The sequence below is a fragment of the Neofelis nebulosa genome, chromosome 2 (assembly GCF_028018385.1).
Source record: "Neofelis nebulosa isolate mNeoNeb1 chromosome 2, mNeoNeb1.pri, whole genome shotgun sequence".
Taxonomy (NCBI): domain Eukaryota; kingdom Metazoa; phylum Chordata; class Mammalia; order Carnivora; family Felidae; genus Neofelis; species Neofelis nebulosa.
Window position 1 is genome coordinate 189,086,913 of NC_080783.1, and position 19,434 is coordinate 189,106,346.

Consider the following 19,434-nt stretch of genomic DNA (forward strand, 5'->3'; position numbering starts at 1 on the left):
ACCCAGGCGCCCCTCTTATTTTTTATTTTTATTGTGAGAGAGAGAGAGGGCCTGTGAGCAGGGGAGAGGCGGGGAGGGAGAATCTTAAGCAGGCTCCATGCTCAGTGCAGAGCACGGGGCTAGATACCACAACCCTGGGATCATCACCTGAGCTGAAATCAAGAGTCAGAGGCTCAACTGATTGAGCCACCCAGGTGCCCCTTAATTCATTTTTATGTCACTATTTGAATAAGTTACCTTGTTCCTGCCTCACCAGATGTGACAAATTTTCCTATAAAAGGTCAAGAGCATAAATATTTTAGCTTTTGTGGGCCACATGGTCTCTGTCAGAACTAGTCAAATCTGCTTTTGTAGTACAAAAGCAGCCATCCATAATATGTAAACAAACAGGTATGGCTGTGTGCCAATAAAGTTTTATTTACAAAAACAAAATGTAGACAGGATTTGACTCTGGATGGGTCCCTACTAACCAGGGGGTAAGAATTGTATTGGTTTTACCTACAATTAAACCTTCGGTATCAACAAGATTGCCTGCCCAGGATATGATTGATGCTTAGCACATATTTGTTGAATATTGAATTCCAGAACTTTAGATGGGGACTTATAGAAACTAGGTCTCTGATATATGCTTACAGAATTGAACCTCAGTTAAAAGGAAGCGCTACTTTACATGATGGTTCAGTTTGAATATTTATGTGGTTCACAAAATTTAGATGACTCTGTGGATGACAGTTCTCCATAGATTATTTTATTTATTTTACTTGTTTATCTTTTTAGAGAGAGAGGGCACAAGTGAGAAAGGGGCAGAGAGAGAGAGAGAGAGCGAGAGAGAGCGAGAGAGGAAGCAGAGCCCACTCGAAATGGGACTTGTGTTTTACCCGAGGTGTGGCTCGTGCTCATCTGATCTGGGACTTGAACTCACAAACCATGAGATCATGACCTGAGTGGAAGTCAGATGCTTAACGACTGAGCCACCCAGGCATCCACGATAGGTTATTTTAAAACAGGCATGTTTAGGGGATGTCCTCCTAACTTTTTGATAGTCTTGAGTCAGGAAGAACAAGTTTGCCCTCCTAGGAATTGTACCTCGGTGCAGTTGATATTTGATTCAACCAATAATAATGGATACATCTCTTAGGGAATAAATAAGACCACAGCTAGAACTAGGTCAAGACCACTAGTGTTTGGGGTCAGGTGGTTCAAATTGATTAAGTGTTAAAAGTTGTAGCTAATGATTTCAAAAGATTGTATAACTTAAAGTGTTTCACACTGACAGGTTGACAGTATACACACAGCTTCAGCAGCAGAGAAACAATTGAACTGTGTACCTACTTGGTAGGACAGTCAGAGCGAGTTATCAGAGAGCTCACATTGTCCACACATCTGTGGATCCTATCATGAACTATGCAGCTGAGGAGTTCTAATTCATTTATCCACAGGGCTGATTAAGCAATTGAGACCCTCCAATCAAGGACACACCCACTAGAGTTACCTTAATGCTTTCTTCCTGAAGTAAGCTATTATGCTGCTTTAAGTCCAAATTCTTTCCTCGCTCATACCGGAGCTCTTTTTCGGCTGAGCTGCACAGAATCTGGAGCCGGTGTAAATTCTGGCGAAGCTGTTGTACATCCTCTCGCTGCTGGTATTTCTGTTTTTCTCCAGATGATGGATACTAAAACAAACATTTTAAAAGAGAAACATGGACAATTTGAAAGAATATCGGTAAAACGTGGGTTCCAGCTATCAGAAGCAGAAATGTCAGGACCTGATTATTCATAGGTAAATATTTTTGGAGTTGGCTTACCTATAGCAAATTACTCTTTTTATACTTATGTTTAGTTGGTACATGTTCGTATGATTTAACTCTTGTTATTTTAGAATGAAAATATCAAAGAAATTATTTAGGCAAAGCAGTTAAGCATAGACAACTAACTTTCTTATTTTTCACATCAATGAAGGGAAACAGAAGCATGGACCATTTTAGGGTAAAATATTTCAATGGAAAGTTCAAAGAGTCACTATGTGAAGAAGGAAAGTGTGAATGTGTATGTAGTATGTGTGCATATGTGTGGTGTCTGTTGGCAAAAAGAAAGAACATTTAGCAGGAGATCTTAAATTTTCAGCCTTCCTCATCACTTTCCCTGTTACTACCAGACGATTCTTCTTCAACAACCATACACCTTCTTCGACAACCATACACCCTCCTGTCAGGTCTCCAGTGCAATAAAACCGCCTTGACCAAAGGAGGAGTCATTTGGATTCTCTAAAAGGTAGGCTCACATCGGTGTGCTGTGTAGATAAAGAATTCAACTGTATCCAGTTAACAGATAAGATATATTTAGAGTTTCCTGAGTCCTGGTCCAGTGTACTTCCTGTCCATGACTTCCCAGAAAGCCCATGTCATTAGTCTCTCTTGCTTACAACAGAACTGCAACACAGAATTGCCCAAGTCCTATAAGCCCTTCAATTCTCATCTTGGTATATTCAAAAAGGCAGTCTAAATCCAATTTGCTTGTCCCAGAGTTGCAAGTGTCTAAGATACCTAGAAAAAAATTCTTTAATGGAATTATAATGTAGTTATTAACAACCCTATCTTTGGAACTAGATGCATCTGGGTTTCAGTCCTGAATCTGTCTTGGAGGAGTCTTAGTCTTTCTGCTTTTCATTTTCCTCATCTTAAAATGGGGATAATAATGATAACTGCTGGATGGAGTGAAGGGTAAGTAAGATAATGCATGCAAGAACTCAGCATGACGTAGTACACAAGAAGCACTCAGTGACACCGCCCATTACCCACTACCCATTACTGTGGATGCTACCCAATTTTATTTTAACTGCCTTCTGCTCCACCTGAAACAAGAGTTCTCCTGAAGCCTGGAAAGCCTTGATCACCAGTCCAGCTTCTTATTTAACTATCAGACAACAGCAGCTTTTAATAATCAATTAGTAATCGGCGGCCCATATGGCCGCTTAACATGCCCAAGATATACAAGAGAAGCACCCCCTTTACACCCATGTACAGAAGTTTTTAGCCTGTTTTGAGGATGAGAAAAGCCAGAACAATAGTTTTTCTTGCCTACATTTTCTAGTCAAGTCACTTTGCCAGAGTAGAAATGCAAATTATTTTTCATGAAAGGCAACCATTAAAGAAGCTACCAAACAGTCAAGTGACCAACATACAGGGTCCTTATTTCTTCCCCACATGTAAATTGCTTCCTGGTAGAAAGTTATTACAGAGGCGGTTAGACTCAGCCAGGCTACTAGGAACCATGTAGGAGTGCGAAGGAAAGTACACAAGCATCCTTTCTTGATCAATCAACAGATTTATTAAGGCAATTCATCCTGAGTCTCAGCTGACTCATCTGCAAATTAAAGGCATAAGACCAGATGATGCGTAATGTCTCTTCCATCTTAAGGAATTCATAATTCCTTAAGAATTAAAATAAATAAAAATGGACCCAGTACTAATTATCTTAATTTTATAGGCTTAAAATCTAGCTTTTAATATTTTAAAATATTGTCTTCATAAAAGAAAAATCTAATATGAACCAAATCCATATACTGGTCCCAATGACAAGATCATTCCTTTTGTGGAAACAATTAAAGCTTACGAACCTTAAATATTCTCATCCAGTGAATGTGGATGGAATGGGCTATCCCACCTGTGAATGTGTCACTCAACAAACAAAGTCCACTTGTTCTGACTCTCTACTCAGCAAACATCCTTCAGATTTTGATTTTTCTTCACTCTCTACAGGTAAATGTGCTGTGTATTTAAACAAGTTCAAGTGATAATTATGATTAATCATTACAGAATAATAACTAACAGCCATTCTGATTTTACCCAATAGTCTCAAAAGTTTGGTTTGAGTTTATCCCCAAGATACAGATCCATTCTAGGGGGAAATTTATAGCCACCAGTAGACCCAAGCACCCTCTACACAGAAAAAGGTTCTGAAATTATCACTGCACAGCACACTGCAGAAACACTAAAGTCTGTCCAAAATCCTTGCCTCCTTAAAGAAGTAAATGAAACAGTGTGTGTTATACTGTTTTGGGAAATGTAAAGTTCAAAACACGAATACGTTATTTTTTTCCCATGAAGCCCACATCTATTTTGTTTCCTGCTGTATGGGCCCTAACACGGGGCCTGACCCATCATAGATGCTCAATTAACAACAGCTGGATAAACGAGTAAGAGCAACTTACTCTTCTTTCAATAATTCAAAGTCATTATTGTGGAATAAAATTACTGAACTCTGCAAGAATTCAGTGAAACCCTAAGAAGCTGTGTGGCATAAAGGACTATTTGTCCTTTCACAAAGTGGCTATTTGCCCAGATTTCCCATATAATTCATATATATTTAATAGTTGTCACATCCCCCCTAGTATTGAGAAATGATTCTTCAAATAATGAGAAAGTATAAATTAAATAAAATTGATTGATCATTTTAAGCTCATAAACAAAAGATTTTTTTTTTCAACGTTTTTTTTTTTTTTTTTTTTTTTTTTTTTTAATTTTTGGGACAGAGAGAGACAGAGCATGAACGGGGGAGGGGCAGAGAGAGAGGGAGACACAGAATCGGAAACAGGCTCCAGGCTCTGAGCCATCAGCCCAGAGCCCGACGCGGGGCTCGAACTCACGGACCGCGAGATCGTGACCTGGCTGAAGTCGGACGCTTAACCGACTGCGCCACCCAGGCACCCCAAGATTTTATAACCTTTGTGACCACAGTGCTCAGCCTCTTTCCAAGTTGCCTACACTGGCTTACTTCCCAATAAATAGACTGCCTGGGGGCTTGAAAATGAACTTCTTTTTGAACATTTGATGTCCTAGATCCCTCTGGTCTTCTGAACAAACCCAGAGACTCCCTTCTTTTTCAAATGTATCTGAATCTCCTTTCAGGTATCTATTTTCTTTCTCTACTGTGACTTGCCTAGTTTTCAGACTCTATATCTGAATCTCTTTTCAAATGTTTTTTTGACTTCCTTTACTATTACTCTGCCTCTCCCCTCCCCCCAAATATACACTTGAATCCATTTTTAAATGCCTCTTGTCAGTCTTTTGAAGTTAGTTTACTTATGTGTACAAAGGCTTCCCTCTGTGGATCTCAGAATAATTCCTAGAAAGGTATGTGTAGGGATATCTTAATTTGTATGAGAGAGAACCTGCAAAATTGAGCTGTAAGAGTTGAAGTGTGGTTGGTCGTCACTCTCTTGATCTCTCCAGCAGGTAGATCTCTAGTAAATAGCAAAAGCCAAACTTAATTCCAAGTCTGTGATCTCTTCCCCACCCAAACAAAGTATTTTGTACATCTAAACTAGGTGCAATGAACAGAAAATGTGGCACAAATCCTGCCCTTCCCTGTCTTACCTCCCCAGGGCAGACATTGACAACCAATCAGCATTCCTTCCTGCAGAGCCTACCTAACCGAGCCTAAGAGCCCTTTATAACAAAGTACATCAATGACCGGGCTTAGTTCAGATTTTGGTTGCTATTTTATCACCATTCAGGCCATGGTTATGAGCGTGCTTAACAAAACACACTGATGTTGTTGTAAAAATTATGCCTATATCCACAGCTGACCGGAGGAAATGGACCCAGTCAGAGCATGTGTTTACAGCACCTACCTGGGTACCACTGTCATCTGAATTATCCCCAGAGCTCTGAGATGGAAGGAAGCTCCGATTTACACAATTCAGCTCTTGTCTAAGCCTCACAGTTTCCTCAGGCTTCAAGGTCAACTGTTGTTCTCCACCTTTCATATCTTGGTTCTGTTGTGAGTCCTCCTCCTCCTGCCTCTCTTTTGGCAAAGTGCCCTCCTCTACTGACTCCTCAGGAATTTCCTTCTGCTTACTTTCTCCTAGTTCAGGACTTGGTGCAAATATAACAACAAAAAACTGTCAAAATGTTCATTACAGTAGCAGAATATGGAGGAAAAAAAAAAAACAAAACCTTAACAGTGCTACAAGCCAATTTTCCAACTTGAATTCTTTTTTTTTTTGTTAATTTTTAATGTTTGTTTTTGAGAGAGAGAGAGAGAGAGAGAGAGAATGATCAGGGGAAGGGCAGAGAGAGAAGGAGAAACAGAATCTGAAAAAGGCTCCAGGCTTTGAGCTGTCAGCACGGAGACCCATGCGGGGCTCAAACCCACAAACTGTGAGATCATGACCCGAGCCTAAGTTGGATGCTTAACCAATTGAGCCACCCAGGCACCCCTCCAACTTGAATTCTACAGCAGAACGGTTATCTTACTCTCATAAATAAACTTTAAATACAGATGAGTCCTTTTTTTTTTTTTTTTTAACTCACATTCAGGGAGATGACCCATCAAAGACTTTTGTCTATGCCAAAACAACCAGTTAAATGAATTTTTCACTTTTCAACTTTTTTTTTTTAATTTTTTTAATTTTTAAAAAAAATTTTTTTTTCAACGTTTTTAATTTATTTTTGGGACAGAGAGAGACAGAGCATGAACGGGGGAGGGGCAAAGAGAGAGGGAGACACAGAATCGGCAACAGGCTCCAGGCTCCAGGCTCCGAGCCATCGGCCCAGAGCCTGACGCGGGGCTCGAACTCACGGACCGCGAGATCGTGACCTGGCTGAAGTCGGACGCTTAACCGACTGCGCCACCCAGGCGCCCCTCACTTTTCAACTTTAAGTATGACATTGGGCAGACACAGCTTATAAAGATTTTAAAAATTTTTTATAATTTGTTATTAAAAATGTTTATTTATTTTAGAGAGAGAGAGGGAGAGAGTGAAAACAGGGGAGGGGCAGAGAGAGAGGAAGACAGAGAATCTGAAGCAGGCTCTGTGCTGACAGCAGAGAGCCCCACGTGGGGCTCAAACTCACAAACCGTGAGATATGACCTGAGCCGAAGTTGGTTGCTTAACCAACTGAGCCATCCAGGCACCCCTAAAGATTTTTTTTTTTTTTCAACATTTTTAATTTATTTTTGGGACAGAGAGAGACAGAGCATGAACGGGGGAGGGGCAGAGAGAGAGGGAGACACAGAATCGGAAACAGGCTCCAGGCTCCGAGCCATCAGCCCAGAGCCTGACGCGGGGCTCGAACTCACGGACCGCGAGATCGTGACCTGGCTGAAGTCGGACGCTTAACCGACTGCGCCACCCAGGCGCCCCTGATTTTTTAAAAATTACTCAGTAAGCACCAGACATTTTGGCAGGCACTAGGACATATCCCTGCCCTAAAGGGCTTACAATTTAGTGAGTAAAAAAAGATAAGTAAATAAGGGAGTAGATTAAACTAGTAGTAAGCCATCTGAGTCCTGATGGATGAGTAGGCACAAACTAGGAAAACATAAAGGGACAGGTGTGTGCATACTCGCGTGTATGTAGGTGTGTTGGGAGAAGGTGTTGGTATAGATGAGAACAGAGAGAAAAAAAAGGGTGTTTGAGGATGTCTTAAAAAATAAAGTGGGTAAAGGCCCAGAGACAAAAGAGAGAACGTCCTTTAGGAAGATCATTTGGATGCCACGTGGCAGGGAAACCAGAGATTATCGTAGTGATCCATGTGATAAACCACAGGGACTAGAACAGGGTGGTGGGGATGGAAACAAGTGGTGGATTCTAGAGATATTTGGAACACAATATTGATAAAAATTTGTTATGAACTGGCTGTGGCAGGGGAGAGAGAAAAAGGAATAAAGGATGACACCTGGATTTCTGCCTGGAGCAGAGAGGCCAGTGGATGGTAGACCAAGAAGGGGGAATGGGGATTTAAATTGGAAAGATGGGGGCGCCTGGGTGGCTCAGGCGGTTAAGTGTCCATCTTTGGCTCAGGTCACGATCTCACAGCTCATGACTTTGAGCCCCGTTTTGGGCTCTGTGCTGACAGCTCAGAGCCTGGAGCCTGCTTTGGATTCTGTGTCCCCCTCTCTCTCTTCTCCTCCCCTGATCCCTCTCTGTCTCTGTCTCTGTCTCTGTCTCTGTCTCTCAAAAATAAATAAGCATTAAAAAAAAATTGGAAAAATGCCTCTGGTGAAGATACAGATACAGAAGAATGTGAGAAGCCTTGGGATGGGATAACATGAGCCAAGGAGAAGGCAGGAAGTGAGAGGAGGAGGACCATTCTAGATAGGAACCTAAAGACCGGTAAGGAACAAGCAGGGGAATGAGAGTCTGGAGAGGAAGCTGAGAAGCCAGGGAGGGAGGAGGGAAACCAAGAGACTGTGAGACACAGAAGCTGAGGGGAGGGAATGCACCTTCAGTGGTTAGATAGAGTGGATGAAAAGTAGTATGAACACAAGCATGCCGATTTCATTTTTGCTCCTTCATTTTAAATTTGTTTCAGCTATCTTGGAGCCTAGCATAGCATGCTTCACAAATCATAGTTGGTGCTCAAATTCTTCAAGAAGGCAATTTGGCAGTACAGATCAAGAGCCATAAAAATGTTCAGACCCTTTGACTGAATAATTGAATACCAATGAATTTACTGCAGTAGAATAATTCATGAGAAGAAAAGAGTTGAATGTATAATAACGCTCATAAGCATGCTACTTAAAACAGTGATTAAATGGAGACACAGAAATGGCTGAGAGAATTAAAGATAAATCAACTTGAAAGTGGTATAAAGACTATTCGTCAACATGAAAAATATGTTAATTAAAGTAAAATGGTAGGACAATAAACTATATATGTGTATGTATATGTGTATAAACATATATGATACCATGGGAAATGTACATATAGAAGAAACTGGAAAGGAACAGGGGAAAAATTATGTCAGGGAGTCTTTATTTTTCCCTTTTAAAATTCCTTTAGTACTGTATTAAAAAAAGAATTAAATATTTTATTTTGAACTCAGCAGTTTTTTAAAGATAATATATTCAAACAAAGGGTGCCTCAGTGGCTCAGTCAGTTAAATGTCTGACTCTTGGTTTCAGTTCAGGTCATGATCTCATGAGTTTCAGGCTCACATAGGGCTCTGCACTGACAGTGTGGAGCCTGCTTGGGATTCTCTCTCTCCCTCTCTCTCTGCCCCTCCCCTGTCCACTCTCTCTGTCTCTCTTGAAATAAACTTAAAAAAAAAAGATGTATTCAAACTATACAAAACAATATGAAATAAAGACTAAAATCCTTTAAAAATAAATTTCTGATAAAATAACAATGATGTTTTCCATCCTCCATAAACTCTTTTCCTTTTCCTACTTCCAGTGGAAGCCAGACACGCTTGAAGACTGGGAAAATGCAAACATACACCTCATAATTAAAAAAAATTTTTTTTAATGTTTTTCTTTATTTTTGAGACAGAGAGAGACAGAGCATGAGCAGGGGAGGGGCAGAGAGAGAGGGAGACACAGAATCCAAAGCAGGCTCCAGGTTCTGAGCTGTCAGCACAGGGCCTGATGCAGGGTTTGAACTCATGGACTGTGAGATCATGGCCTGAGCTGAAGTTGGACGCTTAACCGACTGAGCCACCCAGGCTCCCCGTACCTCATAATTTTTAAAATGGAAAAACTAACTCTGTTTCCAGGAAAACAGTAAACATAGTTTTCCCTATTTCTCCCACCAAGTACAACTAAAAACATGGGGATTATATGTAAGACAGACATAAGAAGCCTCTGACAGGTAGAGAGAAGGCAGACTAGGTAAGGTACTCAGGACCTGAGGAATGACATGACTGCGAGCTTCCTGCATTTTCTTTTTACCTCAAATATCTTAGACTTGCAGGTGGAGAAGCCGGCAACCCAGACAGCACCAACAAACACAGAGGACCAGGAAATGGACAGCAAAACAAGTAAGAAAACTTGTGGACAATATCTGCTTTACTCCAAACGCCACAGAAAAAAATTGTGGCCCCACCCTCACCCATGTCAGCAAAGGTCAGGTTGGGAGTCTATACTCCCACCTTCACCAGGCTATCATGAGGCACCCCAACTCCCTGTTGGGGTGGTGTCACAGGCCAACAGGGAGCAGAGACTTTCATCCCTGCCAAGCAGTAAAAGACATGGGGAGACTTTCACCCCGACCTGGCAGTGAGGAGGCACCTTTCTCCCTTTCCACTGGGGTGGTGTCAGAGAAGGCCTAGTGGAGAGTAAGGACTTTCACCCCTGTCCAGCATAACAAGATCATCCCTACCCACTTCCCTGTGGGGTCTTGGAGACCCAGTGGTAGCAGTAACAAGGCATTCCCCCCACTCACAGCCAGAGCAGTCTAAGCAGAGGCCTGGTGGGGAGTCAGAACTCCCACCCTCACCAGCTGTAATGAGCACCCTCCCCTTTCCTTGGGTGTCCATGGAGGTTGACGAGGAACATGGACTTTCACCCTGCCTGGGGTGGTAATGAGACAGCATTCTCCTACTCCCCCTGCTAGAGGGGTATCGGAAGAAGCCAGCTAAACTGAAGGTTTAATTAAGACCTAGAGTCTTATAATACCCAAAATATTCAGATTTTAATCTAAAATTACTCCTTATTCCAAAATGCAGGGAAATGAGAAAAGGCAAAAATAGATGAAAAAACCAACTTGTCAGAATTATCTGACAAAGATTTTCAATCAGCTCTTATAAAAATGCTTTGATAAACTTATGAATATACTTGAAATGCATGAAAAAATGCAAAGTCTCAGAAAAGAACTACAAAGTCTTGGCACAGAAAGAGAAGATATAAGGAAGAATTAAATGGAAATTTTGGAAATGAAGAATACAATAATCAAAATAAAAACTCAAATGCAAAATGGACCTAAATGCAAAATTACAAATAAAATGAAAGGGTCTTCAAGATTTAAAGTTAAGCAGCATTCTGAGACTTAACATCAAAAATATGATCCATCAAAGGAAAAATGGATATGTCATCGAAATGAAAAACTTTCACGTTGAGAAAATCCTGGTAAGAGGGTGAAAGATGAGCTACAGACTGGGAAAAAATATTTGCAAATCACATGTCTGACAAAGGACTAGTGTCTAGAATTCATAAAGAACTCTCTAAACTGAACAGTGAAAAAAACAAACCCACTTAGAAAATAGGCAAAAGTATGAAAGGAGACTTCAATGAAGAGGAAAGACAGATGCAAATAAGCACATGAAAAGATATTCAATATTATTAGCCTTCAGGAAAATGCAAATTAAAGCTATAATGAGATATCACTATACACATATTGGAATGGCTAAAATTTACAAGTGACAACACCAAATGCTAGTGAAGATGCAGAAAAATGGATCACTCCTATATTGCTAGTGGGAATGTACAATGGTATAGCCACTGGAGGAAAAACAGTTTAGCAGTGTCTTAAAAAACAACAAAAAAAACCTAATGTGCAATGACCATGTGGCCCGAAATTGCACTCCTGGGGATTTATCCCAGAGAAATGAACGATTATGTTCATATAAAAGCTTGAATATTTATAGAGCTTTATTTAAAATAGCCCAAACTGGAAATAACTTGGATGTCTTCCAATGGATGAGTGGTTAAAGTGGAACAGCCATACTATGGAATACTACATAACAGTCAAAAGGATCTAATTATTGTATCAATAATCCAGATGAATCTCCAGAGAATTATGTTGAGTGAAAAAAGCCAATCCCAAAAGGTTACATATTTTAGGGTTATATTTATATAACATTCTTGAAATGAAAAACTAACAGAGATGGAGAATAGACTAGTTACAATTACAATAGAATAGGGCCTAGAGTTAAGGAGTGGGTGAGGTGGGAGGGAAGAGAGGGGTGGCTATAAAAGAGCAACATGAGGGATCCCTGTGGTGATGTAAGTGTCCTGTATCTTGACCATATCAATGTCAATATCCAGGTTATGCTATTACAATACAATTTTACAAGACGTCACCAATGGGGGAAACACATAAAGGGTACATGGGATCTCTCTATTATTTCATACAACCGTATGCATGTGAATCTACAAGTACCTAAAAATAAAAAGATTTCCTTAAAAAAATAGAGGGGTGCCTGGGTGACTCATTTGGTTGAGCATGCGACTCTCGATTTCAGCTCAGGTCATGATCCCAGGGTCGTGGGATCAAGTGCCACGTAGGATTCTCCACTGAGCATAGGGCCTGATTAAGATACTCTCTCTCTCTCCCTCTGCCCATCTCCCTTGCTCACGTGCATTTTCTTTCTGGGTAGCAATAGAACTCTGTTTCCAGAGAGGAAGCAAAAGAAAAGATGAGCTCATTCATTCATCAAATATTTATTGAATATCAATTATATGCCAAGCACTGTTGTATGTGCTAAAAAGTTAACGGTGACCAAGACAGCCGGGACCATGCTCTCATAGAGCACACACCAAGAGGAAGAATATGAGGACAAACAACAAACAAGTAAACAAGATAATCAGATTATGATACATCACAAATAAGGTAACATGGGAGAGAAGGAGTTAGGACTTTTCCTAACATGGTGTTTAGTGATTACCTGCGAATGTGCAGAGAAGTCAGCTGCATGAAAAACTGGGGGAGAAGCATTCTGGGCAGGAAGAGCTTGTCAGTGCAAAATTCCTGAAGTGGGAATGTGCTTTAAGGGCTAGAGGCTCTGAAAGGCTGCATGATAAACAAGGCAGAAAATGGTATGATGATAAAATTGGAGAGGTAGGCAGAGGCCAAGTCACAGAAGACCTTACTGGTTATGGTAAGGGTTTAGATTTTATTTCAAGCATAATGGGAAGCCATTGAGAAGTTTTTAAGAGAGGGAGTAATATTATTCAAGTTGCATTATTAAAGGACCACTTTGGTTAATCTATGGAGAATGGATTAGGAAAGAGGTATTGAAGCAGGGAGGTCAGTTAAGAAGATACGTGATAGTCCCAGTGAATGATACCAGTGTCAGGGAGTGGGGTAGTAGCAGTGGAGATACAGATGGAAATAAATAGGTTAAATATTTTATGTTTTCATGGTAGAACTGACAGGATTTGTTGATGACTTAGATGTGGGGAGGAAGCAAGTGACTCCTTAGGCTTTGGTTTGATCAACTGTGTGAAGGGAGGGACTATTCACTGAATAGATCGGACCAGGGAAGGAATAGTTTACAGGAAGAGGAAAATTGCATCAGTAGTTTGTGCAATGGATATAAATTCACTGTCAAGTTGAATCAGAAATGAAAATCAACTTGAACATTTATCATATAATTCTTTTAAAAAAAATACTTATTTATTTTGAGAGAGACAGAGAGGGAGCGTGAGCTGGGGAAGGGCAGAGAGGGAGAGAGAGAGAATCCCAAGCAGGCTCCTCACTGTCAGCACAGAGCCCGATGTGGGGCTCAACCCCATGAACTATGGATCATGACCTGAGGTGAAATCAAGAGTCAGATGCTTAACCAACTGAGCCACACTAGTGCCCTGATTTATCATATAATTCTTGATAAAGGTAGTAAGATGTAATGAGATGGTAAATGAGAATGTGTTAGAAAAAAATACAGCTCATTAAGGTCAAGGGAAGCTACCAGCTGCTCTGGCCCAAGCTTCCTAATAAAGCAAACCCAGGTTGAGATCAGCTGGGCTCTGCAAGCTTAGAGCTGCTCTTGGAAGTCCAACTTTGGGTTTAGCTGCAAGTACACAGTGGGAGGAGGAAATCTCCATTCATTCCAATATTTTATTTATTTATTTTTTATTAAAATTTTTTTTCAACATTTATTCATTTTTGAAAGGCAGAGAGAGACAGAGCATGAATGGGGGAGGGGCAGAGAGAGAGGGAGACACAGAAACATAAGCAGGCTCCAGGCTCCAAACTATCAGCACAGAGCCCGACGCGGGGCTCGAACTCACGGACCGTGAGATCATGACCTGAGCTGAAGTCAGCCATTTAACCGACTGAGCCACCCAGGCGCCCCATTCCAATATTTTAAAAGTACCTACTGTGTGTCAGGCATTGTTCTAGACACTGGAGACAGTCCAGAACAAGACAGATGGGACTTCATTCTTCTCCCCTTTCCCCCCTCCATGTTATGCATATACAGAGACAGAGTCCTGAGTAATTTTTTAACACCATAAAGCTCACTTTCATAGCAATTACCTAGACCCCAAGTGTCCCAGCACCTTCTTGCCCTTGGGATATTTGTGACTATGTCCTCTACAAAGTAGATAAAGTGGTAACTTCTGACTCAGAGTTAGGGGATGTGGACCTCTTGCAGTCCTGCTGATAACTTGCTAAGTATGTGACTGTGACCAAAATAGTCATTTTAGTTCTCTTGGTCTCAGAGACCTCTTCTGTGAAAGGAGAAGACTTAGCTAAATAGCAGTGGTTTTCAAACATTTTAGCTGTGGCTTCTTTCTTGAAGTAAAATCTTACACAGAATTCCACTCATCAGTCTTTCCTCATCTCCCATGGCAGTTTCTGAGACCCTTACAGAGCTCCTAAAGTTTTAGAAGGTTGACCTCTGTAAACCACTAGAAGATCTGCAGGTCCCTCCTGTTCTAAGATCTGTTGTTCTAAAAGAAAGGCACTATAAACAACAGAAAAACAAGAAAGAGTCCATTATCTTAAAGGAGGTAAAATCTAGTAGAACAGATGTGCTACAAGAATCAATCAATTTGGCTTATGGAGGAGCTTCTATGTGCATTGGACCATGCTAGGTGTGCTGTAAACACTTTCTACTTCTCTTCAAATGGAAGGTTTTGGCTCATGGCTTTCTGGTGTCTTCTTCACCCCAAGTCCTGCAATCATCCTGGAAGATTGCAAGGTCCATACAGATCACCCACCAATGCCTTGGCATCTCACTTCCTCAGTCTCCTTATCTCCAGTTATCTTCTCATCTCTCCCTCTTTGCCAGCTACTTGCATAACCACACTATGAGTTGTATCATCAGCAAATGCTTCACTTCCAAAATAACTAAAATTAGATATCCAGATTTCAGCTTTTTCTTTTTACATAATTTTTACATAAGTACCTTCAATTACCTTTCCCTTTTTCTATCAGCTCCCTTTACCTGCTTCTTTATCCAACGTAGAGCCTACTGTTCATTATTTTAATCACTGCCTAAATAAAATGTTCAACTTTCGTCCCCCATTGTCCTTCCACTGCATTCATGTGGCAAAACCTTGGTCCTGGACGAATCCAACTGTCTTCTCATGCCTATACTAAATGTTGCGCCACAGATCACATATTCTCAAAGACAGATGCCATACAAAGTCACAGTCTCTAGCTTAACTGGGTCCTCAACACTACCTGCCCTCCTTAGTCAGCTTCCCTTTCCACTCACCATAGTGATTATTTCAAACTTTTTTCACTATGTTATAAACTCTGATATTTCTATTCCTCTTTTAGCACATGACTTTCTTTCCTACTTCACAGAAGACACAAATCGTCACACAATCCTTTGGTTTCAAGTTAAAAACTCACTTGGATCTCTGTCCATTCTCCCTTTCTTCCTCCTGTTACAGCGGACCAGGTGGCTGACTTCCTAAGGCTAGCCCCTCTCTGGTATGCAGAATCCCAAACCTGTCCATTTGGGGACTCTTTCTGATCAGCATTTAAACATACACAAATTCTCTCACTTCAGTTCCATATTCCCTTCTCCCTTTCACAACCAAACTTTTTGGAAAACAGCTACACTCACCAGTTGTACTTCCTCAAATTCCACTCACTCCTCAGTTCACTCCCATTCACCATCCCATGAGATGGGATCTAGGGAGCCATTTGTTTTTTGCCCTTCCTTGGAGCTACTCTTACTAAAGTCTTCAACCACATTCTTAATCTGATTCAGTAATCACTCTTTATTCTTTATTTTCTTGGCAGTACATGGCACTATTTGCTATTCCTTTCTTCTTGAAACACTCTTTAATCTGGCTTCTGTAACACATACTCTCCTGACTTTCCTTCTACCTCTCTGGCTGTTTTGTCTCAGTTACTTTTGAGGGTAATTCTTTTTGTCTCTTATAAAGAGGCTTTTCTTTGGTTTCTGCCTTCAGGTACTTTCATCAGACAACAACCAGGGCCATCTCATCCATCATATGACTTCTGCTTATGTCCACTTATAGATGATTCTCAAATTTATCTCCAGCCCAGTCTTCATTTGCTCTTGGCATGGCTGCTCCAGAGACACTTCAAAGTCAGTGTTTCAAAAGCTGAACTCCTTCCCCTCCTCCCTCTAAACTGTGTTCCCAAACTCAGAGGATGACACCATCAAACCAGAACCTTGAAAGTCTTCTTTAAACTCTGCCCACACTCTGACTTCCATGCCTTCTTCCTCATTTCCTATACTCATTAATCCTGAAGTCCCGTTGAGTCTACCTCTTCTCAATTCCCTTTACTTTTCTCTTCCTCACAAATACCACCATCTCTCAGCTAGATTATAGTAACAGTCTCCTAACTGGTCTCACTGCCTTTGTTCCTGTACAATAATCTATTTCCCACACAATTGGCAGAGTGACTTTTCTAAAGCACAAATCTTCTTAGTCTCTTTTATGTTACTAAACCCTGTGGCAGTTTCCTGTTGTCCAAACTTCTTCATGCAGACACTCATGTTCCCTCATGATCAGGTCCCTGCCTACTTCTTCACTCTCATGGTCTCCTTCCCCAGTTCCTCTCTTCAAGCTCTATGCTGTAGCAGCACTGAGGTCATTGAGTTCCTCAAACAAATCATGCCTTCTCTTGTACATGTCATAACCCCCTTGAAAATTAATCCCCCATCTTTTTGCTTGGCTCTCGGTTACCCATACTTCAGGACTCGGTTTGTTATTTCCTTTAAGAATATTTTCTGGTTTATTAGCCCGGGCCAGGGCACCTCCTTTGTGCTTCCATAGTATCCAACACTATCTTCCCCCAGCAGGCTATTTGGACCATAAGGGTAGGAATTGTGTCTTATTTTGTATCCTCAGTGTCTTCCTATAGTACCTGGCACATGGTAGATAGGCAATTTTACTGTTGATTGTGATTGTGTAACGGATCTGAGATATGTGGAGGCTGTGAAGTGGGACAGAGGAGATAAGCAAGGAAACATTATGAGGAGAGAGGGAAGCATAGGGCAGATATGTAGACATCTCACAGTCTTGGTGCTGGGAAGTAATTTAATTTAGACCAAGTCATGGAAACAGGTGGCAGCAAGGAGCTCTTTATAGAGAAGTCCAGTATCTTTATCATGGCAAGGTTCCCCACCTCCAAATGAATTAAGGCCATAGCCTTGTTCTGTGGGGCAAGTATCCCTACCAATTACCCCAAGTCAGGTGGGTGGATTTTTGTCAGCTTTGATAATTAATGTCAACTTCTTCTCTGAAGAGTGTTCAAATTGGACACTTCATCTCCACTGCTGCCTACTCAATCTAGGCCACTGTCTCTTCATCTGTAGCTCATATCTGGATTAATTGGTCCATTTTTCTTCTTTAATTTATCTCTTATAGAGATTCTAGAATAATCTCCCTCAAAAACCCAGTAATATACTTTTCCAGTGCTCAAGAACTAGACTTCCTTTTTCCCCTACAGCAAACCTAAATGCTGTGATCTAGCTTCTTGGCTTTTTGTTCTTGTGACCACTATTACACCTATTCCCCACCACCTCTCCAATATGCTTTTCCCACTTGTACAACTAGGTTTCATGGTTGTGAATCTTGGACTCAAAGCACACTCTAAAGTTAAAAGCAACTTTTAGGAGGGCATACAATTCAGAGGTCCAAAACTAGCAAAAAAACCTCCTTGTATGTTAAAACATTTTGAAAGATATAAATGTGGCCATACCTAGACCATATTTTCCTAGTTATTGATGATGTATCCTTTAGTATATAATATATAAGTCAAATTGCCATCTTTCATTCCCTTTTGATGATCTAGTTCTAGGCTTTTGCCTGGACAGAATTCGATTGCATCTATTATCGTGCCAAGGCAGAGTAATACATTTGCCCAAAGTCTAACAAGTTTCTGTGAAAAAATACTTTTGGTGAAAAAGTAGAAAGACAAGAGTTAAAGGGCAAGATTAACAAGAGAGAAAAGAAGAATGAAAAAGAAAGAAAAGGGTTATCAAAATTATCAGATACAATGTTAAATAAAAACAGCAAAAATCTCTCAGCTTTTTTGATATTTAGAGTATAGTCCAATTATGTAAAAAAAAAAAAATCCCACATATATGTATGTTTATAGAGAGAAGAAAGAAAAATTAGGACATTAACATATCCCCCTGGTGACATTATGGGCTATTAACATCTCCTTTCACTTTTCCATGCTTTCCAAATTTTCTACAAGAAGCATAAAATTATTTTAAAAAGCAGGAAAAGATTTAAAAATTTAATAATATATTAAAAGACAAACTTCTTGGGGAATGCTTGCTTATAACTAATTTTTCCACTCACATCATTTGGCAACAAATATCAAATTCTTATGATGATTAAGCCAAATGTACCCCCAAATAATTAATGTGATATGGGATTTTCTCAATTTACCAGAGTTCCTTTTCCTCTTCCTTTGGGCTTTGAATCTCTACTTCCAAAATTGGTTCTTTAGACACAAGATCTTTACAGATATTTTCACCTGTAATTAAATTAGTAGCTGCAGTTTTTCTCTCTACAGTAAAATGATTTAATTGTTCAAATTCTTGTGAAAGCTTCAAGACCTATAAAGTTAAAGTGAAAAGACAAATATTCTATTTTGCATACTCTTACAGATAATTATGAAAAAAGTACATTTAGTCATTTAGTCCATTAAATGCTTAAATAATTATTGACAAGTAATATAAATTAACATCTAATTGAAGGATCTTCTTCTAGTTTAACTTAACACTTTGCAGTTGTTATATAATTAATCCATTTTTACCACAGGCATAAGGATGCATAAATCCATGGTTTTAAAGAAGGGTATTTTTGGAGAGAGGGAGAGAGAGAGAGAAAGATAAAGCAAATGTAGTACCAACCATGTTAACATTGGAGAGGTGAGGGTACATGGGCATTCTTTTTGCTATTTTTGCAACTTTTCTATAAGTTTGAAATTATTTCAAAATAAAAAGTTTTTTAAGTGAGAGAGAGCCAGATTAGCAGGATAGTGATACAGCTCTCTCATTTTTATATTATATTCTTATTGCCTACGTTTATCTCCTGTGTTAAAATATCCAATGATATTTCATAAGACAAGATCCTTTAACTGCACAGTGTGAGGGTAACTCACTTTGCTGACAAGATCCCACAAACAAAGCTTAGTTATAGGCTATGCCCCATAATCTACCTTCCCAGACAGCTAACCCCATGTTCTGAACCTTTCCCTCCCTAAGTCACATACTATTTGATCCATATCCCAATCTCTCAGCAACTTGTACCCTGCTTTCAGGATAAAAACTTCACATAAATGAGGCCTGGACTTAGTCCTCCATTTCACATGTACTAAAATATAACCCAATATCTTTTAACTGTGTGTTCAAGCCTTCACTTCTTTCTGCCATTTTAATCAAGACCCAGAGAGTAACTGAGGAAGGGAATTTTCAGCCCACAGTTGTTAATAATAGGTAGGACTCCAGAAATTACACTATAGGCAACCTCCAATGTTGACTAA

The 19,434-nt window shown here is 40.1% G+C and overlaps 1 protein-coding gene across 2 annotated transcripts in view; it reads right to left on the reverse strand.

The window, feature by feature from the left end:
- LOC131504899 (coiled-coil domain-containing protein 30-like) overlaps positions 1–19,434 on the reverse strand; it is a 76,492-nt gene that overhangs the window by 54,177 nt on the left and 2,881 nt on the right. For both annotated transcript variants that reach the window (XM_058717802.1, XM_058717804.1), the window contains exons 3-5: positions 18,336–18,505; positions 5,632–5,875; positions 1,493–1,672 (exon numbers count right to left, since the gene is read on the reverse strand). In XM_058717802.1, the coding sequence (XP_058573785.1) occupies positions 1,493–1,672; positions 5,632–5,875; positions 18,336–18,505 (594 nt within the window). The remainder of the gene's footprint in view (positions 1–1,492; positions 1,673–5,631; positions 5,876–18,335; positions 18,506–19,434) is intronic.